At 61.7% G+C, this 21,365-nt stretch overlaps 2 protein-coding genes across 17 annotated transcripts; both read right to left on the bottom strand.

Moving 5' to 3' along the window:
* Positions 1–551: 551 nt before the first annotated feature.
* PER1 (period circadian regulator 1) lies at positions 552–15,561 on the bottom strand. Of its 16 annotated transcripts, none has more exons than XM_071210324.1 (24): positions 15,323–15,527; positions 9,632–10,048; positions 9,422–9,520; positions 9,174–9,328; positions 8,957–9,078; positions 8,665–8,866; positions 8,516–8,567; positions 8,227–8,369; positions 7,796–7,874; positions 7,613–7,719; positions 7,277–7,430; positions 7,084–7,192; positions 6,870–7,001; positions 6,529–6,634; positions 6,263–6,434; positions 6,048–6,178; positions 5,648–5,827; positions 4,827–5,069; positions 3,756–3,955; positions 3,345–3,584; positions 2,713–2,899; positions 2,313–2,502; positions 1,851–2,001; positions 552–1,435 (listed from the first exon to the last, which is right to left on the bottom strand). In XM_071210324.1, the coding sequence occupies exons 2-24, from the start codon at positions 9,904–9,906 to the stop codon at positions 1,154–1,156; spliced, it is 3,711 nt and encodes a 1,236-aa protein (XP_071066425.1). In that variant the 5' UTR covers positions 9,907–10,048; positions 15,323–15,527; the 3' UTR covers positions 552–1,153. The 16 variants fall into 16 exon arrangements, with proteins under 16 accessions (XP_071066425.1, XP_071066426.1, XP_071066427.1 ...); XM_071210325.1 differs by lacking the exon at positions 15,323–15,527 and adding an exon at positions 11,438–11,521; XM_071210326.1 differs by lacking the exon at positions 15,323–15,527 and adding an exon at positions 10,787–10,913.
* A 1,644-nt stretch (positions 15,562–17,205) lies between these two features.
* VAMP2 (vesicle associated membrane protein 2) lies at positions 17,206–20,964 on the bottom strand. Its single transcript, XM_004462428.5, has 5 exons — positions 20,828–20,964; positions 20,204–20,324; positions 19,616–19,774; positions 19,465–19,516; positions 17,206–18,891 (listed from the first exon to the last, which is right to left on the bottom strand). Coding segments are annotated over exons 1-5 (351 nt in total). The 5' UTR covers positions 20,830–20,964; the 3' UTR covers positions 17,206–18,874.
* Between the last annotated feature and the right edge of the window lie 401 nt (positions 20,965–21,365).

Genomic DNA, 21,365 nt, shown 5'->3' with positions numbered 1-21,365 from the left:
CGTACCCTTACAAGGTTCCCCTTTCTCTTCCTAGGTTCTGGAGAACTAACAAATTCCACCCGCTCCGTTCCTCCCCTCTCCCATACTTTCGGAAGCCAACACGACCAAGAATGGGTGCCATGACTCTGTCCCTTAACCACCTGCACTGACCTAAGAGCCCTCCCCTGTATGGCAACGAAGTTCAACACCCTCCAACTGCCTCCAGGCACCACGGATTGTGGACTTTCCCCTCCCTAGGCCACCCACGACCCATGGTGGGGGCTCCCCCAGGCTCTTGGCCACAAGGCACCTCTCATCTCTCCTTCCCAGGATAAACCCAGCCAAGGGACTGTTAGGGATGAGAGCAGTTTGTCAGGTACAGATTTAGCATAGCAGGCTCAGCAAGGCCATGGAAAGGATGTGGGGAGAAGAGGGGTGGGGCCCCGAGGGGTGCGGGTGGGGTGGAGTTGCCCATTCTCACAACAGGAATTCCTGGAAGTGGATCCACACTTCCCTGTGGCTCCATAGAGCTCTCCTAACCCAAATCCCAAATTTCATTCCACAGAGTCCTGTTGTCTTTTTTCCTTCTTGTATTAAAAAAAATAATAACAGACACAATATCAAAAACACAAATGCCATCGGTAGAGGGTACAGCTGAGAACACCTGGGTCCCACCTGAGGGGCAGCACCAGGGACTCCATGGTCCACCAACCTCCCCCACCCTGGAGCAGCTAGGGGTCCAGACCCCAGGGCCCTGCGTGGGCCTCAGGCCCTCCTCCTCCCATCCGGCTTGTGGGGAGGAGGTGGGAGAGAGGGCTGTCTCCCCCCAAAAATAAGTGCAGCCCCAATCCTCAGGGACCGGGCCTCGGCTCAGCTGGATTCAGTGACACTTCAGCAGCTTGTCAGCAACCTTGTCCAGGGGAGCGAGACTCCTCGCTAGGGGGAGCGGGGGAAGGCTCCTCGAGGCTGGGCTGAGGAGTTCTGTGTCTCTATTCCCTAAGAGGCCAGGAGGCAGCCCCTGGATCCTGGGCTGGTGATGGGGGTCCGGCCCCCTACAGCGGGAGAAGCTGGGGCAGTTTCCTATTGATTGGTCCGGCCACGACTGAGTTCTGAGAGTTGGGACATGGGGAAAGGAAGCCTCTCCGGCCTCCCACAGATGGGCCCCAAATGGAGTCTAGCTGGTGCTGTTTTCTGGGACAGGTAAGGCTGAACTGGATGAGCTCCCACCTTGTTCCTCCTCCTCCATGGCCAGGTCCTGAGAGCTCGAGGCACTGGCCCCAACTTGCGCCCCGGCCTCTCCGCCTCCCTCACCCTCACCTCCTCCTCCCTCACCACCGCCGCCACCCTCGCCTCCGCCCTCTTCCATGGGCTCCAGCCCCAGTCCATCCAGCTCCGAGAAGAGTGGGTCATCGGGGTGGCTGGGATTCTGGGTGCTGCTACCGCAGTCCACACAGGCCTTGGAAGGAGAAATGGAATGGGTGCGTCAGGCAGGGTCCTCACTGCCAGTCCACCGGTCCCCAGCTTCACCCCCAGGCCAGAGGAGCTCCCCAATGTACTCCCGAGAAACTAGTTCACACAGATGCCCCTCGGCAAGAGGATCTGGGGTTCAACTAGGTCGGCAGGTGCTTTGTACTCTGTACCCAGCCCCGCTGTGGGATGGCCACAAGGCACAGCAGCACAGGAAAAGCTCAAGGAGTGCTGCAAAGACTCAGGTGGTTTAACACTGCCTAACCCAGCAGCAAGCTGAGTGGAATGAACATCCCCCAGAACAAATGTTCCGAGGACAGGGAGGGGATCGGCCCTGAGACTCTCTCTCTTTAGCTTGAGCTCAAATTCTGTCTCCTCCCCTTGGCCCAGACTTCTCCTCTCACCATCACATCCAGGGCCCGAGGCAGCTGGCCCTTTCGCACCCAGGAGTGCACAGCACCCAGTTCCCTCCTCTGGTCTTCCGAGAACCGAGGCTGCTGCTTCTGCATGGCCCGGAGCCGCTCCCGGTCCTGCTTCAGCACAGAGGCCATGTCCCTGGTTCAAAAGGCAGAAGCTGGGGTCCAGGACCAGCGCTCGAGAGGCCGGCCTTCTTCTTCAACTGCAATACCCTGCCCTCTGCTCCTCCCCTGAACCAGCGCTTTGGGAGCCCAGGGCTCACAAATCCGGGAAACCTGCCCTCGGCCTGGGAGAACCCAACAACGGGGTTCCAGTAGGCAAGGGGGAGGATGGGAGCCCTCAGGGCAGAGCCCGCCCCGGGAAGAGAAGCCCAGGCTCAGCTGGGGAAGGAGGGTGGGCTCTGGAGCAGAGGCAGCGGCCAAGGCGGAGGAGCCTCTGAAACCTCTCACCTGGAGGGCACCTGGTAGGTCATCATGACCCGCTGGTCGGCGTTGGCCATGAGCAGCCAGATTGGGTCCTGGAGCACATACTTAATGACCTGGTCCCCGGGCTCCGCCCTAGCCTGGGCAGCCCCGGCCTCAGCCTCCGATGAGTCGATGCTGCCAAAGTACTTGCTTGTGTGGCTGCTCTGACTGCTGCCTGCGCAGGGGGTAGATGGGCCGCCGGGATCAGGAAGGCTGGCGCTGCCAGCCCCAGGGGGCGCCCTCACAGGCATGTGTCCAGCCCACTGGCCTCTGGGAGCAGGCCAGGCACCCAGGTCGCTCAGCCAAGGTGGGGCCTGGCCTCCCAGCTGCCCGCCCACTGTCCTGCCCGAGGTGTCTGTGTGTGTGGGGGAGGGGCAGCACTCACGCGTGATGCTAGCTGATGTACTGCCCCCCTCGTGGGAGCCCGAGCCAGACCCAGAGCCTGAGCCTGAGCCCAGGGAGCCTGAGGCGGCAGAGCCGGTGCCAGAGCGGGAGTCCTCTTGCAGCAGCAGCTCCAGCAGGTCACTGGAGCCCGACAGAGCATCCTGATTGGAGGACTCGGTCACTTCCACCTGGAGGAGCCGGGGACAGGAGCACAGGGGGGTCAACACCTAGGCTTCCTTCCCCTCAACTGCGTCCCCTGGCGGGCATACCCAACCCCGGTGGTCTCTGTTCCCCAGTCCACGCCAGTGTGGCAGTGGGCCAGGGTCAAAGGAGTAGGGATGGCACGGGGCCCTCCCTAGTGGCAGACTGATCCCTGAGAGGTTCCTGGGACGTCCCTGCCCCCTACTGGACAGACGCGACTGTCCCCTCTTCACAGATGACGCTGTCTTTTTCTGCCCTGAATGATAAAGCTGGGGTCTCCACCTCCCAGAGACTGACATGCCAGCCAAGCAGAGAGAAGAAGAGGCACAAGGTGGGAGAGGGAGATGCAGCCAGGAGGTGAGGAGCTGGGCTGGGACTGGGGTGGGCAGGGGCAGGGGCAGGGGCAGGGCAGACAGGCATGTCTGTGCTCACCAGTCTGGCCTCCAGCTCAGCAGCCTCCTCACTGGGAGGAGGGGGCCCGGCACTGCTCCCAGGGCCCCCGGCAACAGCAGCCCCCTCAGTACGGGGGGGCTCCTCAAGCTGCAGCAGATTTAGCTGGAGAGGGGAGCTGCATCTTGAGTTGAACAGTGGAGAATCCGGGCGGTGGGGTGGGCTGGGGGGCAGTGGAGGCAGGGATGGGGAAGGGGAGTGGGAGGCAGGGGTGGGAGGCCCCTCAGCGGGGGGCTGGGGTGCCCCGTAGGGATAGCTGGATGGGGGAGGGAACAAATAGTTAGGGAGCACCAAGGCCACCATGGGGGTCACCAGGGGGGGAGGAAAAGGTGCAGAGGGCACAGAGGTAGGGGCAGCGGGGAGAGGCTGGGGGCCTCCTCGGGGGGAGAATACTGGAAGGGGGTAGGGCTGGACCACAGCTGGGAAGGGGGTGGTGGCTGGTGGGGGGGGCCAGGGGGCAGAGGGTGGCACAGGCGAGGGGTGGGAGACATAGCAGGGGGCTTCGGCCCGAGGGTTCTGGTGGTGGCGTGAGCGCTTGGCTTTGGATCGGCAGTGTTGGCGGCGGCCGGCGGGCGCGGGGCCATGGTGGCAGCCTGTGGGGAGAGACCAGGGTTAGCAAAGACCTCCAGCGGGGGGTCGGTGCCCCTGCCACCCTCACTGCTCTCACACTCTGACCAGGGAGAGGGCAGGGCAAAGGTTCCAAACGAGCCTGGCCTCCCAGCCCACAAGGGCCAGGAGGGATCCTGCCGAGCTGGGGGAACCTTCAGGGAAGAATCACAGGAGGCTGGGACAAGGGGATTTATTGAGAAAGGAGCAGGGGAGGCACAGGTTACATGGGGGTCAGCTGGGAGCGTGCAGAAGGCAGAGGCACGCTGCGCAGATGGACAGGAGGAGGCAGGGCGGGTCCACAGACGACCGGGTGGGTGGCTCAGGTTCACCTGCCAAACTCCCGCGGGCACTGCTGCTGGGCGCTGCCTCCTGCCAGTGCAGGCCATGCTCTGTCTAGCTCACGGTGGAGCGAAGAAGTGGGCAGGAGAGCAGAGGGGCAGAGAGGCCCAGCCTGAGTCTGCCTGCGGGGGCCCTCCGCCTGCCCTCAGAGCTGGCCCAGCCCTCCTTGCCTTTCTTTGGCCCAGGGGTCTATGCCTGTCTCCTGCTCAGCCACAACTGTGTTCCTAGTGGCCACGCTTCTTGGCCCCTGCCCTCAGGCCAGGGCCGAAGCAGCTTACCTGGAGCAGGGCACCTCCGCCCACCCGTCTCAGTGCCAGTCTCCAGGCTGCCCTCCTCTGGCTGCAGCCCAGAACCCTGGCCAGGTGGGGAGAGGCTAGCCAGGCGCCCATTCCCAGGCAGGCCCGGGTGGCAGCAGAGGCAGCAGCAGCCCCTCCCACAAGAGGCCCCGCCCCACGCCCCCCAGCCTGGTCCCTGACCGGGCAGAGGGCAGGCCTAGGGAGGCCCTGGGGTGGCTACCTCGCTGGCCAGGGGCCGAGGGGGCCGTGGAGGAGCCGACGAGTCCACGCAGCCTGCCCAGGTCGCGGAAGCGGCTGAGGAAGGCCTGCTCCTCCTTCTGGGTGTGCAGAGACAGCACCGCCTTGGTCAGGCCCACGGGGCGGTAGGCATCTGGGGCTGGGTCAGGAGCGACCGAGGGGCTAGGGGCCGGGCTGGGGGCCGGGCCCGCGGCCAGGCCAGGCAGGTCCTCCATCATGACGATGTCTGAAGGAGGCGAGGGGGGGGAGGTCATCACGGTCCCCTCTGGTCAGCCTGCCCCCTCCTGCGCCCTTCCTGCCCAACGGCCCGGCCCAGCCCTGGAACCCGTGTCCGCCTCCTGCCCCCTGTGGAGGGCCGGCGCACAGCCCTCTTCTCCGTGCCAGCTGCCCCTGGAGGAGGGAGGACACACAGTCCCCTCCGGGGGCTTCTACCCTGCCAGGAAGCCCCCTGGGGCTGACCCCTTCACGCGCGCCTCTTGCTTCTTGCCCTTCCCTCCCACGTTTTCAACGTCAATACGCAGAGACCCTTTGGGGTCTTCAGCACCTCTAGGTCAGCACTTCTGGGCTGCACCCCTCACCCGACTACATCTGAACTGACCTTAAGAACACAGGAAGCGGGTTGGGGGAAGGGCTAAAGCAGCAGAGGCTGACAAGGGTGGGAGCAAGAAGGGGCAGCCCCAAGCTAGGAGGGGGCCTCCTTCTCTCCTCTCAGGGCTAGAGGGGTAGGGAAACGGCGGGCAGGAGGGAGCTCTGGCTGAGGGACCCGGGAGCCCAGGCACTGCCCCCGTCACCCCACACCCGTACCCGACTCCGGGGGCTTCTTGTCTCCCACATGGACGATGGTGGAGCTGAAGCTACACTGACTGGTGACGGACACCACGCTCTCTGCCTTATTGGCCAGGGCGAGCGGGCTCAGAGTGCCTCCCACCACCGGCTCCTTCCGCGGGGTGGCCCCCACCCCAGACAGCACTGCCGACGATGGATCTGTGCAGAGAGATGGTGCCGGTTACCAGCCCCAGCCCCACCGGAGCTCAGAAGTGGGGGTCCCAGGGAGGAGGAGGAGGGATGCACGGGAGATGGGGGGTACCAGGAGGCGGGGGAGGGTGACAGGCAGAGCGAGGCGGGGATCCCAAAGGCAGAAGGGAGAGATCCAGGGGGGCCGGGCCGGGCTGGGCGGGGGGCGGGGCACGCGGGGGGCCTTCACCTTTCTTGGCCCCCGCAGGCACTGGACCTGCCGTCTGCCTGTCGTCGTCAGAGGCCGAGGAGGTGGTGCAGGAGGAGGAGGAGGCACACTTGCGCTTGGTCGTGCTGGGGATGTTGCAGCTCTCCAGGTACCTGGCGACGCACCAGAAGGCATGAGGGCACATCTTGCGGGGGCGGGGTGGGACCCAGGTGGGGGAGGTTCCGGGCCAGCCGTACCTGAGGATGCTGTCCAGACAATTGATCTGCTGGTAGGAACAGCTGGAGGCTTCTTTCCTCTCAGCCTCCTCAGGGACCAAGGCTAGTGGAGCCGGGACTGGGGCAGGGGCCGCCTCCAGCTCTGGGTCCAGGGGCTGGCAGGGAAGGGCCTTGGCCTTGACTGTGCCTGTAGCTGGGCCAAAGAGACACAGTGGTGAGAAGGCTGGGGGTGAAGATCAGGGAACCCCTAGGTCTCCTCACCCAGGCCCACACCCTCAGCAACGCACCAGGGAGGCGGGGCCGGGGCGGGGGCCGTGCCCGGGACTCAATGAAAAGCTGCTGCCCCTGGTGCTTCACCAGATGCACGTCCTTACAGATCTGCTGGAAGGTCACCTGTGGGACACAGCAGGGTGGTGGGCAGAGTTGGGGGCCTGGTCTGCGTCAGGAGCCAAAGGCACAGTACAGCGAGAAGGCAGAGGGGGCGGGGGGTGTGAGGCACGGGGGCTGTGCTGGACAAGGCAGAGAGGAGAGAGAAAGGGAGGGGAGGCAAAGCGCCTCTGCACTGGCAGCCCTGATTCCAGGATGGGGGAAGCGGGAGACTGGGAGGGGAGGGGAGGGGGTCACTCACCGGGGCCGGAGGTCCAGGCCCCTCAGCATCTCCCTCGTTGCTGTCACTGGAGGAGTCGGGGCTGAGGAGAGGACCTGGGGACGTCATGGGGCCGACTCCACAAAGCCCTGTGGGGCTGGGGCTGTGCACAGGCTGAGGCAGGGAGAGGGACGGGTGAGACGTCCAAAGGCCTGCTCCCCTGCCATCCCCCCAGGTTCTGCCCCTCCCCACTCACCTGTAACAGCAGCCTGTGGATCTGCTCGGACAGCTCCTGGATGTCAGGGTCCAGGGACAGAGCTGGGCTGGGAGCCGGAGGAGTGAACACGTCCTCATTCAGGGGTGCCCTGAGGGGTGGGGAAGGGTGAGTTGAGCCCTGGCCCAGGCCCACCCCCGGCCCCAGCACCAGCCCTGGGGCAGGGCCCACTTACGTGCGCACTTTATGGCGACCCAACACAAAGGCCACCTTGCGACTCCAGGGGTGCACGAAGCCGGCCCAGCTGGTGTCCATGGTGACGTACTCCCCATTGCGGGCACAGAAGCGGATCGGGGAGTGGTCAAAGGGCTGGCCCGCCAGCTGCAGGACTGGTGAGGGTGGAGACGGGATGGGGGTGAGCAGGCGGGAGAGCAGGGTGCAAAGGTGCTAAGTGAGGAAGGAGGCACCCACTGGCAATCAGGAGCCCAGGGTACCAAGTGACAGAACCACAGGGGCAGCTGCGAAGCCCCAGGGGCAGCTGGGAGGGGAGCGCAGAAGGAGAGGCACTCACTCTTCTTGTGGATGGCCAGCATGAGGGGTCGGTCCTCGGGGTGCAAGAAGAGGAGCACGGGGGCACCCAGGAGGTCCTGGGGCAAGTAGCCCAGCAGTGGGGCGGCCCTGACGCAAGAGCAGGTGTCAGTGCGGCTTGGTCTCAGCCCTGGCCCATCCCTTTCTCTCCAGGTCCCAACCTCACCTCTCATCCACGTCCTGGAAGAGGCAACTGGGTGTGTGCCGCGTGGTAAAAATCCTCTTGTCGGGAGGGATACGGGGAGCTGAGGCACAGAAGATACAGCCGCTGGGTTTGATTCAAAACAGTCCACCCCAGCCCTCTGCTCCGCCTGGGGCCCAGGCTGGCTGGCCATCCTCCCCCGGGCTGACCTTGGGCCCTGTGGCCTACAAAGACGTCCGAGCCATCCTCTGCCTCACACCAGCAAAGAAACAGAACCGAGGCACCCTTCCTTGCCTGCCCCTCGCTCAGGGCTCTTAGCCAGCTCGAAGAGGGCTGAGGCCATCGTTCTTATAATACCATTGTCTGTTCTGCCATTCTCCAGGGCCGCGTCACACCTCCAGACTCATCTCCCGCCTCGCCCCAGCCTAGGCCCTGCAGGCCCCCGGCCTGCCTACCTTCGTAACCCGAGTGGATGCGCTCTGCGATGAGCAGGCAGCACGGCTGGGCGGGGGCCCCATCTGAGACCCGGATCTTGGTCACATACGGGGTTAGGCGGAATGGCTGGTACCGAGGCCCTGGATCCCGGTCAGGACCTCCTCTGACAAAGGAGAGAGTGGGGATCAGGCATCTTTAAGGGAAGATTGCCCATCCTTCTAAGCTCAAGGTCATAGCCTCCACAGGAGAGACAAAAACCAGGGGCTGGGGGTAAGAGTAGGGAGGTGCCTGCTCCTGTCCTCCACCTACCTGATACGGCAGAAGACAGACTTCTCCTGGGTGAAGTCCTTGAGGCCTGAACCTGGGGCAGACCAGGAATGCGGTGAGTACAGCTGCCTGGCACCTCCAGCACAGGGAAGCCCGGCCTCCTGGCCCCTCCCAGCACTCGGGCACCTTACCTGCTGAGGCCCCGGTGCCCCAGGTGGGCAGGCGGGACGGGGCAGTGGAGCCATAGAAGACGCCCACGTCCTGGGGAGCCAGGAGCTCTGAGAAGCGGGCGTCCCGGAACACGTCCCGCTTGCAGCGCAGCAGCACACCCGCCTGCTCCGAGATGTAGACGATGCGGCCCGTCAGGAAGGAGACGGCCACCGAGAAGGTATCCTAGGCAAGGGGGAGAGAGCCAAAGGCGACTCAGGAGCTGTGGGGCTGGTGGCAGGTACATCTGAAGGGAGAGGCCGAGCCGCCGCGGACCTGGTTGCGCAGCGTGTACTCAGATGTGATGTGTTCCAGCTCCTCCAGGGTGTAAGTGGACATGTCCATGGCACAGGGCTCTCCCTCCTCCAGGCTCCACTGCTGGTAGTACTCCTGGTTGGCTGCAGGGCAAGGGCCGTGGGGCCTGCAGTGAGGAGGGGTCCCTGCCGTACCAACCCAGTACCTGGCCACTGCCATCCCAGGAAGCGCCACTCACCCTGCACCTGCTTGACACAGGCCAGCGCATACTGGAGCGTGGCCAGGGTCCCAGAGCGGCCCTTGCCCCGGCGCTCTGGCGGCAGCCGAAGCTTGAGCTCCCTCAGTGCCGTCATGAGTTCCTTCTGGGTCCTCGCCCGGGCTGACTGTTCACTGCTGCAAGGCGCACGGGCAGGAAGGGGATACAGGCATGAGCCCCAGGGCCGGGCCCAAGCCTCGGCCCTCTCTCCCAGCCCCCACCCCATGCACCTGCAGCCACTGGTGGACGGATTGTCCTGCTCGGAGCTGGCACTCAGGAGGCTGTAAGCGATGGAGCTGCTGGGTGGGGATGGGCTCTGGGAGTTTGTGCTGAGGAGAAACAACACGCCCGAGATGAGGAGAAGGCAGCAGGGGTCCCGTCCCAGAGCTCAGCCTGCTCACGAGACCACGCCCAGCCCTGCCACACATACCCATACAGACCTTTTGCTGCTCTCCGTCGTCTCCAGCAGGGCCGAGTCCTTGCCATTGCCAGAGGAGGAGCTATGTGAGCTCCGCTGAGATGCACCCCTGGACTCGTGGCCATTGGACTCATTGCCGCTTGAGCCATTGCTGTTGGCATCGGTGTCATCGGCCAGGCTGGGGCCTGGACAAGACCGGTGCTGTGGGGGCCCAGGGGATGGGGCCTCTCCAGTACAAAAGGGTTCCCCGGGCCTGGGGTCCCCTCCCCCATCAGCCCCTTCTAGGGGGCCGCTCATGTCTGGGCCATGAGGAGGACAGGAGAGCAGGGAGGGCAGAGAGGCCACCACGGATGTACGAGGGGGCCGGCAGGCCTGGCCGAGAGAGTGAGGTGGGAGACCTAAGTCTCTGAGGACTGAGAAGCTCGATCACAGCCAGGACCTGGAGAGGGAGACCGGGAAGGCAAGCTTGGAGGAAAACTGGGGTGCTGACCTCAGAGCTACTGCTGGCTTCACTCAGACCCTCCCCTGCCTGCCCGTATGCTCCTGGAGCTTCCAAAAGGGAGCCTAGGTGAGATCCTGGCCCCCAAAGGGGCCACAGGTAGAAAGGGGCCTCCCTTGGGCCTTCCCTCACTCCCTAAGTAGAGCCTGTGCAGCCAATGGCTGCGGACCGAAGCCTGGGCACGTCCCATCCCCGAGTCCCCATCAGGCCCCACTCTGCCTGGGACTCCAAAGCCGCGCAGGAGCCGCGGGTGAGCCTTTTGCCTCCTATATTTAGGCCTCCCGGCTAATTTTATCCGGGGGTGGGGGAACGCCACCCCCGCTGCACATGCGCGGCTCCACCACGCGCTTCCGCCGCCGCGGTCGCCAGGGAAACCGACGTCAGCGGCTGAGCTCAGCGGTTGCTGCGGGGACCACAGCCGGCGGGAGGGGCGTCCCCTCCCCCATTCCCCGGCGGAAGTGGGGGAGCGACCCACTCCCACAGCGGCGGTCGCCCCCTCTCCCCCCACCCGTCTGAAGAGGGGCAGCCAGGCCCTCGGGTTCCAAGGATTTGCCCTGGACTCCCCAGTCCCCCAAACTGGCCCTCGCCTGGGTCCCAGGCATTGTGGTCAAGACAACACAGCCTTTCTCTCTCTGGCCTCTGCCCACCCCTCCCGCCCCCCAGGACCGAGGCCGGTACCTGCCATCGGCAAGGCCCCAGGAATCCCCTCTGCTGGGTCCCCTACTTCTCCGGCCTCCACCCCCTAACCGAAGCAGACCCCTTGAGCCCTGAGCCGGGGCCGCGCAGCGGTTCCCAGTCCCCTCCAGTCCAACCACACCCCCGCCTTCCCCCCGCCCCCCCCCCCACCTCCTCCCGGGCATTTGCTGAGCGCCGGGAGAAAAGGGAAGGCTGTGGCCAAGAGCAGGAACTAGCGCCGGGAACGGGATGTTCCAGCCCGAGCCCCGCTGACATCACGGCCGGCGCGGGGCCAGGCACTGAGGGGGGCAGGGCGGGGAGCGTCGAGCGGGGGAAGGGGTCCCGGTGCCCCCCGAGCGGACCCCGAGTGACGAGAAAGGAGGGAGGGGCCATGGCCGCAGAGGGCCGCGCGGGCCCGGGACGGCCGGGAGCGGGGCGGCAAGGCTGGAAGAAAGGTGGGCGGGTCAGGCGTGCGGCCGCCCCGTGCAGGGGCGCGAGCACCCTGGGGCCGGAGTGGGTGGGCAGCGGCACGGAGAGAGGGTCACCTGCGTGCCGTGGGCGCGCCGGGGCTGAGAGCAGCCCGTCCGGCTGGAGGTGGCGGCGGTGCGGCTCGGGGCCAGCGACCTGGCCCTGGGTGGCCGCGGAGATGCCTACCTGGCCTCGCGAGCGCCCTCCGGCCGCCTGCGCGCCGCCGCTCCCGTCCGCAGCCGAGCGCAAGCTCTGCGGGCCCGAGGCGGGTTGCATAATGCCAGGCACTACCCCTCATTGGCCCCTTGCCCGCGGGCCCGCGGGCCCCGCCCCCGATTGGCTGGGGATCCCGTCCCGGCGCCTGATTGGCTACCGGCCCCCACTGAGGTCAGAGCTGTGTCACACACTCGGGCGCACGTGGATCTGGGTGCTGGCGCTGGGCTGAAGGGCCCCAGACACCGCCCAGCCAATGGGCGCAGGACGCCTCGCACAGCGAATAATGGGAGGGAGGGCAGGGAGGCAGACTGGCCCTCTTTAGGGCGCTCAAGAAAAGTCTACTTCCTGAACTGACCGGCTCGCACGACTGGACAGAATGGCCTTGCCAAGAATGGAAAAAGGAATGCAGACCTTGGGAGGTGGACCCAGCCGCTCTTCCCTGACAGGAGGGTGAGAGACAGAACTGGGTCCCTCTCCCGAGTCTGGTCATCAAAATATGAAGGTGCCTTTTTACCTAACCCCTTCCTCGGACCCTTCAAATCCTGGAGACAGCAGGGAGGAGGGCAGTTGAGGGTCCATGGGCAATGCCTGGGGGGAGGTGAGGAAAACAATGGAAGGGCAGCCAGAGCCAATAGTGGCTGTGAAGGGTAACAATGGCAGGACCCTGGGGCCCATCAGAGAAAAAGCCCCCCCCAGCCTAGGTGTTGACAGCCTAGGGGGTGACTAGCACTTCTTGCCTGAGGATGAGGACCAGAGAGTTAGAGCTGCCCCAAAAGTGGGAGCCAGAAAACCAGAGTTACAGGGGGACAGAGGGGTAGCTGAGAGAAGAGTCAGTTGGGGCCCTGGGCAGGGAAAGCTGAAGTGGCAGGCGCTTCACTGCTAGGAAAAAAGAAAGTCAAGGACCAGGGACCAGGGACTGTCTCATTCCCTGTATCCCTGGCACCCAGGACAGGACGTGGAACATGGTAAGTCATCAATAAATGTGTTGGATGTTGCTAACAAGGAGAGAGACAGGGTGGGGTGCGGAAAAGTAGCTGGCAGGCAATGACAGCCTCAGCAATGGAGAGAGGATGGAAATTATAATCTTGTAAAAGATCGGGGGAGAGGCAAACAGAACACCGAGTCCTAGAAAGGGCACAGGGGTTTGACTGGGGAGGTTTAAACTAAGCCCAGGGGAGTTGGAGTTGCACAGAGCCCTCCATCTGACTCCCAGGGCTGTGATGAGTAGTACCACTCAAAGCTGGCTCCCAGGAAACGTGGGTGGCAAGTGAAGAGGTCCCCCAAGCTGCTTTGCTGACATAATCAGCTGTGGGTGCAGTCCCTTCACTGTCACATGGCCTAAGCTTTCCTGAACAATGGTGTTCCCCATGGCGGGGCCAGGGGGAGGGCGCTGTGGAAAAGCTGGGACACAGGAAGGTTATAAAATAACCCAGAAAAACCAAGGCAGGAAAACAAAGGATTCGGAACCTGAATGCCCGGTCTCTTCTCCTTGAAAAGGCCCCCTCCCCCCCCACCCCCACCCCCACACCTCCCACACTTACTGCTCCCCCTCAGCTGTGGCCCCGTCCCTGGTCTCATTTGCAAATACCTCTTCTCCGTAAACATCCTTTTTTTTCCTCCTCCGCTCCTCCCACGGCGTTCGGTGTGATCTCCTTTCTCCCACCTGCCCTCAGTCTCCCCTGACCCTGGCAGTCCTTACTCTCCCACCTCCGCCTCCATATCTATCTCTTGCGAAGACAAAGGGGTGCAGCGCCCTCGCAAGCCCCCACCTGCTCCCAAAGTCCGGGTCGTCCGGCCTCACGGTCCCCACAGTAACCAGGCCCCGCTGCCGTCAATGGAGGCGAGGGGGCGGGAGGCAGCGGTGACGTCAAAGCGGAGGAAGGGGGCGGGGCGAGGCGGCCGGGGAATGTGGGGCAGGGAGGCTGGAAAGGCAGCGGTTTGGGAGGCGGCCAGGCCGAGAGGGCGGCGGCCAGCGCGCTTGGGAACATCGTGTTCTCTTGGCTGGCAGCCCAGGACATGCACCCAGGCGGGGCGTCTCCCCACCCCAAAGACAGCTGTCCTGTCCCAAAGCCAGGGATTCCTGGAGAGAGAATTAGGAAGAAAGAGTGACCCCCTCCCCGGTGCCTGGCCCTCTTCTTGGGCCTCGCATGCGCCCTCTCTACAGCTCTTGGCACTGACTGCCACCACCATCCTCATCCAAACTGTACACATCTGCTGGCCTGGTACCAAAAAGCCAGGGCGGGGAAGTTGGAAGCCCAGGTTCTGGGAGAGAACATGCACCTTTGCTCCCTCTCAGAAGTCTCTCTCCAGAGCCTGACTCTCTTGTCACTGTGGCCGCAGAGGAGGGAGAGAAAGAAGAGAGGAGAATGGGCCTAGGATGAGGAAATCCAACTGGGACAGGACAAGTGGCCTCACCTGGGGCCTGGATCCTGGGAAAGGGATAGACGGGAGGACCGAGAGAATGTGGACTGCTCTCAGAGAACCGGAAGGACCAGGTAGAGGGAAGAGGAGAGGGGAGGGAGGCACCAAAACCTGCAGAAAGATCAGAAAATTGAGATCCCTAGTTCTCAGCCACTGTATCCACATAAATCTCTCACCCTGTCGCTGTTGTTTTGTCAGATGGAGATTAGGGCCCCCAGAACAATATGAGACAGGTATGGTTATCAGCACTCTATGGGAAACTATTAAAGCTTAGAAGTTCTTAAACTTGCCTACATTGACTTCCTCATAATATGTTGTCAGGCGCTTAACAAAAGGAGCCCAGGGTTAAAAGTGTGAGTTCTGATCATGGCTTGCCATTCTGGCTTCTTACCCTCCAGGAGTCTGTAAGGTATAAGTTATCCAACCTCTAAGTTGCATCTCAGCACTGGGAAAACTGGGCCTCAAATATCCAGCCATTCTAAGCCTGGTGCCTGGAACACAAACTCCAAACAATCGCTCCTTCCCCATGGACGCCATCTCAAGAACTTCAGTTTGTACTCCCCACACCCTTCTAATCATCAAATCCCATTTTCACTTGCTCACAAAGTCCTTGAGATCACTCTGGAAGCTGATGGCCCCAGTGATTTCCTAGGAACTCCACTTCCTCCTGCTCCCACTTTACCCCTGGCCACTTTTCCACAGGCCTGCTTGTTTGTACCGAGAGATACCAGAGCATTCTATTGGGACATCCCCACCTTCGGGGAACAGAAAGGCAGATGCACAGCCAACCTGCACAAACCCCAGACCCATCCTCTGCCTCAGGATCCAACAGTTGTTACTCCACTCCTACCCCCAAGCATGACTCTGAAGCCCAAACCCACTCCTTAAGACCTGAGAAACGCGGCCTGAGCCCTGCTGTGACTAGCTCCAAGCTCGGGGTCACACCAACCACTAAACCGCCCTTTCTCAAATCACCATGTCAACCCTTTCGTGCCCTCCCAGGGCCTTCCTCCAGCCTTAGAACCCTTGCATTTTTCAAGTGCTTAAGCGCCTCCCCAAAGAACGGCCACACACTGGAATATCCCACACCAGGTCTCAAAGGGTCCCATCCAGTTCCTCTCTGGGAGTAGAGGTCTCAGCTCCCTCAGAGCACTAAGAGCTTCCGAGTACTCCCCCTCCCGCCCCGAGCAATCAGGGGGTCCAGGTACGGACCAGGGCGGTGAGGGATCAGATGTCAGTGACGCCCACCTCCACCCCCAATCCCTTGAGCCGTTTCGGTTCGCTATGCCTAATGCCCACAACTACGAGAGCTCCCACCTAACGATCACGCATTTGCAAGACTCCCCCCACTCCTGTAACAGCACTCCTACAGAAGGTGGATCTCCAGAAAAACTCATACCGACCGCTCCCAGCTCCTAGCCCCGGGGTACTCACTGCTCCGCGAGCCACGCAGAGTCCAATTTCTCCCCAACTAGGACCACAGCGACTCAGACCTGCACCTCCAGCCCCGCCCACTGGCCGGGCTGCCACGCCCCTCAAGCTTATTGGCCTAGGGACGCCGACCCATGCCCCGCGCCGCGTGCAGCCGCGGGGCTCGAACACAGCCCACTTTGGCCCTGAGGGCCGCAGTCATCTTCTCATTGGTCGGCACACCAACCAACAGTGACAGGTCCACGTGAGGAAGGGGCCGCCCCCCAGCGCCGATTGGAAGCCTAGCTGGAAGCCACGCCCCTACCCACTTTCAAACTCTTATTGGCTACGGAAGCGTCCCGCGACTGGCCTAGATCGGTAATACAAACGTCGGTCCTGCCCTCCCAACTTTCTTATAGGCTGAGAGGTAGTGGAGATGTAGAGGACACGTGCCGTCGCGCTCACGCGGCAACTTGTTTACCTAGAAGCTGGGGATTTTCCTTGACGACACCCTTAACCGAGACCGCAGAGGTCTGCGCAGGCGCAGCGAGCATACAGAGCACGCAGGCGCACTGGAGAGCCATGGTGGTGGCGGAGGGGGCACGGGGAAAGGGCGTTGGGCCGAGGCCCCGGGAAATCCTGCCGGTCGTGACAACTGTGCCCCTGGAGCTGGGGCCCCAATTGTGGGCCCCTGAAACTCCCCGAAGGTGGGAGGTGAGAGCATTAGGTCTTCAGAGCTCTGCGCCGCATGATGAAGGCGATGAAGGCGAGAGCCGCCTCCTGATTGGAGCGCTGTGGGCCAGGCCAGGCTTCTCATCAACCCAGAGGCTGCTCGCTTGAGACCGAGATCCAGAGGTTACCTAACCTGTCCGAAGTAAAGTGCTTGTCAATGGCGGGCCGAGATTTGAACCCAGGTGTCTGACACCATAAAGAAGGCCGGCCCTAGAGCTTGCGGGAACCCAAGCTAGAAGGGATTCTGTGAGGAAGCGCGGAAAGCCGCGAGCAGTGTCTGACATATGGTAAGCTCTCCATAAATGGTGGGCGTTATGGTAATGATTGTGTTAGAAGAATCACACCGGCCTCTTAGAAACCGTCAAATCAGAATCTCCGGGGACGGAGTCTGAAAATCTGTTTTCTGAAAACATCCTTGGTAGTTCTTAGGAGTGGGCATGTTTGGGAAACACTCTCTAGGTTTCCTATAATGCTGAGTCCTCCTAACGTAGTCCAGAAAAGCCCTGCCCTCCAGAGCTCCCCTAGCACCCTCCAAGCATTGTTGAAACGCCCTGGAGACGGGGGATGCTGGGGGTTCCACATCAGATAGGCATGTCATGGACCCAGACGCTAAAGGAGTTCAGCGTGGGGTCTACAGTCACCAGACAACATACGGTGCAAAGATAGCAGCCACTCACATCCAGCTCCAGACCACAATCAGCTGGGTCTCCAATGAGGCCAATAGGTTCAACAGCATTAACCCCTATGGATGTTGGCACTGTGCTAGACACAGAAAGGGATGCTTCAGACAAGTAGGGCTTCAGGCCTAGGAACTAGTGACCACAGGAACAAAGGTGGAGCATCTGGGAGTTAAATTCCAGGGCAGAAGGGAGTCATAACAGCAGGAGCATGCCCCAGGCAAAGAGAGGGAAGGCTAGGAACCCCAAACTGGGGGCAGTTCACCATGCCTAGGGACATAGTGATCATGGACACTTCTCCCCATTACCAAGTCCTCATGCTCTCATTCTCCTTCCTGCCTCGTGGCCATTTTGGGAATCACAACTTGTGCTGCCCAAGGTCAGGCACTCCAGCAGATGCCAGGCCCATCTCTCCAATATACCTTCTCAATCTTCCTCATTTACCTGCAAACCAGATCCCCTTCCCACTTGTTAAAAGATCTTAGAACAGACACCACCTGGTTATTCATCACACATTTATTGTACATTTTCACAATCTGGATGCGCCACAGAATTGGGGGCACGGGGTGGGGGAAGGGGGGGCAGGGGACACTGGGATAATATGGGGGGTCTAGAACACAGCACCCCCACCCCCAGCATCTCTCCCTACCCTTTTCACACCACAGCTTAGATCTCCCTGCTCCTCCTCCACACAGAAAACCTTGTGTGGGGAGAAGAAAGAGTTTGGGGGTCCCCTCCAGTGGCAGGTTAAGGGACTGCACCCTCAGACCCTTAAAATTGTGCCATTTAAAAAGACATTTGACCCTTCTTCTACCATTTCACCTAATGAGGGGACAGCTATCTCTGGGTTCCACCACCGCCACCCTCAGGGAGAGGGGAGAGGATCCCCATCTTCCACCAAGTCCCCCACACACATTGGCAGTGACTAGTACTCCCACCCTGAATTTGGAGGGGGGGCAGTCAGAAGAACTGGACAATGACAGGGGCAACACCCCCCAAACTGAAGGAGAGGTTGTCAGTACTACCCCACTACCCCACAAGGGTGGGGTCAGAGGAGGGTTCAGGCAGGAATTGGGATTCTCTGCCCTGCCCCACTGCCCCACCTATCCCCAAGGCAGTGATGGACCCCCACACTGGTGGCCACCCTCCCAGAAGAGATCAGATTGTAGCCAAACCCCAACTCTCCTGCAGATCAGGCAGATGGGAGGAAGAGAGACACATGGGAATGTCAGTTGAACTCCCCACATGAGAACTGGGCAGGAGGAATGTGGGGAGAGACCCCAAGTGGCAGAATTATTGGTCCATCATAACACATTTAACTCCAAGACACACACCAGCTGGGGGGAGGAGAGGAGGGGACAAGAGGTTTGAAAAATAGGGGAAGGGGAGGCAAACTGGACTAGAGGGGCTAGGAGGGCAATTCTGGGGGCCAGAATAGCCTGGATCCCCAAAACCCCAGGCTCCCCACCACCTGCATGTAATGCCATGCAAATGAAAGTGTGATATGAGGACCAATGGGAACTCAGTAAACAAACAAACAAACAAAAAAACAGGTTGAAATAGAAGAATGATAGAACAACAAAGAACAAAACCAAAAGGGAAGTCAGTATATAAATGTATGCTAATTAACATGCTGGAAGCTCCCAAAAGACCTTGGGATTCTTAGGACCAAGTGGGGCCAGTCTCAGAGCCTCTCAATGGATGCAAAAAAGATGCATCTAAGGAGGCCTGGACAGTTGCTTTTTGTTTTTTTGGGGGGTTGGAGAGAGTGAGGGGGTGAGGGGAAGGCCAGGGTAGGAGGAAGGATCAGCTAAATCCAAGGGAAGGAGAGGAACCAGGACTATTGCATAGCAGATGCAAATGAAGGGACTTGGGGTTGGTCAGGAAGAGAGGAAAAGGTAAGGAGGAAAAGAGAAGTGGTGATGGGAACCTCAGGAGTGTTAAGGACAACCAGAAAAATCTTCTAGTAATAAAACTACAAACAGACCAAATATATATAATATTATATATGTATAAATAACAGCTGGCTATTTACATGGGGGCACACACGCGGACACACACACATGGATCCAGGGGAGGAGGGCTGGAAGATATGGCTGAGAGGTGGAGGAGCAGCAGGGGTGGGGAGGAGAGGCCCCTCTCTGGGCAGGGCAGGCTCCTCAGGGGTTTAAGTGCTGAAGTAAACTGCGGAGAGAGAGAAAGAGAAGAAGCAAGAGGGAGAGGGGAGAGAGAAAGCAGTGTGTCAAGCCTGGCCTTGCTCCCATCATCCCCGCTCCCCAGGTGGTTGTCATCCCTTCCCCTCCCTGGGCCTCGAGGTTCATCTATAAAGCAAGGGGTCCGGACAGATGTGTTTTAAGGTTCCTTCAACCCCTGGGGTCACAGACTCCTAATCCTTGGAGGCCACAAGCTCTCCTTTTGGGGTAGTTTCGTCTCCAGGCCACTGCCTCAAGCCCCTGGGCTTTTGCTGCCCTCCGACTCCCCAATTCCAGGGTTCCCAGCTTGGGTTCTTAGGCCTAAATGGTCCTCAAAGCAGCAGTAGGGATCCACCAGCTTTCCTGTTTCTGAAATCTTAACAGAAATTGCTCAGAACCAGGCAAAGTGCAAGCTAAACAACATCAAGGTTTGGGGCTCTGGATGCATCAGAACTGCCATGGGCAGCTATATGTTTTTATGCTGACTAGTAAAAACTAGGTTAATGACCTTCAGAATTTAGAATCCACACAGAGAAAGGGCCCTGACCACCCCTTCCCCACTCACCGATGATGATGATGAGGATGATGGCGCAAATCACTCCCAAGATGATCATCATCTAGGGACAAAGGGCGGGGGGGGGGCGGTCAGCAAGCAGACAGTGATACCCCATTCACTACCAGTCCTCCTACCTGCCCTCCCCCTGCTCCACCCTTACCTTGAGGTTTTTCCACCAGTATTTACGCTTGAGCTTGGCTGCACTTGTTTCAAACTGGGAGGCCCCTGCCTGGAGTGCATCCGCACGGTCATCCAGCTCCGACAGCTTCTGGTCCCGCTCCAGGACCTTGTCCACGTTCACCCTCATGATGTCCACCACCTGGGGGAGGGGCCCACAGGACAGGGGGTGTGCCAAGGCCCACCTCAATGAGGGTACTCCTCCAACGTGTGCCCACGGTGCCACACATGGAACATGCACCCCTGATGGTGCTAGGCTAACATGCCAAGGACACACACAGAACATGCCTAGCATACCTGGGGACATGCAAGGAGAGCACATCAGGGACATGCCGGCAGCCAAACATCTCGGATGTCATAGCAGCACACCTGCCCCACGCTGGAATGGACTGATTGACACCCCAAGGCCCTTCCAAGTGCATGCTGGCAGGGATAGGGCATGGTAGGTCTTTGTCCCCAAACCCACAGACCTGAACTTCCTGATATCATACCCACCCCAAGATGGGGCCCCCACACCTGTCTGCCAACCCCCAGGGTCCTTCCCACTGCCTTCAATACCCCCTACACTCACCTCATCCACCTGGGCCTGCGTCTGCTGCAGTCTTCTGTTACTGGTGAGGTTTGGAGGGGGCGCAGGGGGGCCTCCCTCCCCAGCCGGGGCGGCAGGGGGGGCAGTGGCAGCGGTAGCAGACCTGAGGGACAGGGAAGGATTAAGACCCAGGCCCGGAGCCTCCAGCCCCGCAGCCTGGGCTCCGCCCATCCGCCTGTCCATCCATCCGTCCCTTCCTTCCTTCTGGGGAAGGAGGCCACCCTATGGGAACCCTGGACTCTGTCCGGCCCCACTGCTGATGAGCTGCGTGACCTTGAGCGAGGTGCCCTCTCCCCTCCAGGCCTCAGTTTCCCCATCTGTCAAAAGAGGGAGACTTCATAGATGCGGTCCGGGGTCGACCCGAAATGACTGGCGGCTCCGGTGATAGGGGCGACGGGGGGCGGCCGCCCGGGCCCCTTCCCTCCCGCGGCCTTTGCCCGCGCGGACAAGCCCGTGCCGCGAGGCCCCCGGGCCGCCCGCGCACAGTCACGGGCGCTGGCCTGGCTCGGGACGGGGGGCACGGACCGAGCCCCGGACACCCGCCGCGACGCGTTCCCAGGGCCGGCGGGCCGGCGCGGGACAGCCCGGCACGGGCGGCCGACTCACATGGCGGGGGCAGCGGGCGGAGGACTTGGCAGCTGCAGGGATGGCGGCGGCGGCTCGCGCTGGCTCCGACTGGCGCTGGCGCTGGCTGCCCGGGACGGGAAGATGGCGGCCGCGCGTCACCCACATCCGGGCACTGCGGACGGGGGCGGGGCGCGGCAGGCGACACGTCGAGAGCCGGGCCGCGGAGGCGGGGCCGACGGCGCGGGGGTCGTGCCCGGCGGGGCCGCGGGCCTCGCGCTCCCTGCCCCCGCACCTCCCACAGCATCCGCGACGCCACGAGCGTGACCGCTGCGGCTGCCCCCAAACCCCCGCCTACCCGCCCTACCCGACCGCAGCCTCTCAGGACCGCCCCCAGACCCTCGGCCACCTGCCCCTCACCGCACGCCGCAGCCTGTTCCCACGCCTCACCCCCAAACCACATCCTCCCTCATCCGTGAAACCTACACACGAGTCCCCGCGGCATACAGCGCTAGATCTTACCCTGTGCCCTGCTCCCAAAGGCCGGGGACCCGCCCTTCTCTCCTCTGCACTTGGATGG

The sequence above is a fragment of the Dasypus novemcinctus genome, chromosome 21 (assembly GCF_030445035.2).
Source record: "Dasypus novemcinctus isolate mDasNov1 chromosome 21, mDasNov1.1.hap2, whole genome shotgun sequence".
Taxonomy (NCBI): domain Eukaryota; kingdom Metazoa; phylum Chordata; class Mammalia; order Cingulata; family Dasypodidae; genus Dasypus; species Dasypus novemcinctus.
The sequence above is the reverse complement of the archived record's forward strand: the minus strand, read 5'-3'. Positions and strand labels throughout refer to the sequence as shown.

Bases quoted from the DNA above. Each gene is read 5' to 3' on its own strand.
- PER1 (XM_004462431.5), bottom strand. From the start codon at position 9,906: ATGAGCGGCCCCCTAGAAGGGGCTGATGGGGGAGGGGACCCCAGGCCC. The intron at 5,070-5,647 runs GTACGGGTGTGG...CGCCTCCTTCAG, and splicing joins CAAGAAGCCCCCGGAGTCGG to ACATCGTCATGATGGAGGAC. The intron at 2,002-2,312 runs GTGAGAGGTTTC...CTTTTGAACCAG, and splicing joins ACCTACCAGGTGCCCTCCAG to GGACATGGCCTCTGTGCTGA.
- VAMP2 (XM_004462428.5), bottom strand. The intron at 19,775-20,203 runs GTGAGTGTAGGG...CCCCTCCCCCAG, and splicing joins CGCAGGCCCAGGTGGATGAG to GTGGTGGACATCATGAGGGT. The intron at 19,517-19,615 runs GTAAGGGTGGAG...CTTTGTCCCTAG, and splicing joins ACTGGTGGAAAAACCTCAAG to ATGATGATCATCTTGGGAGT.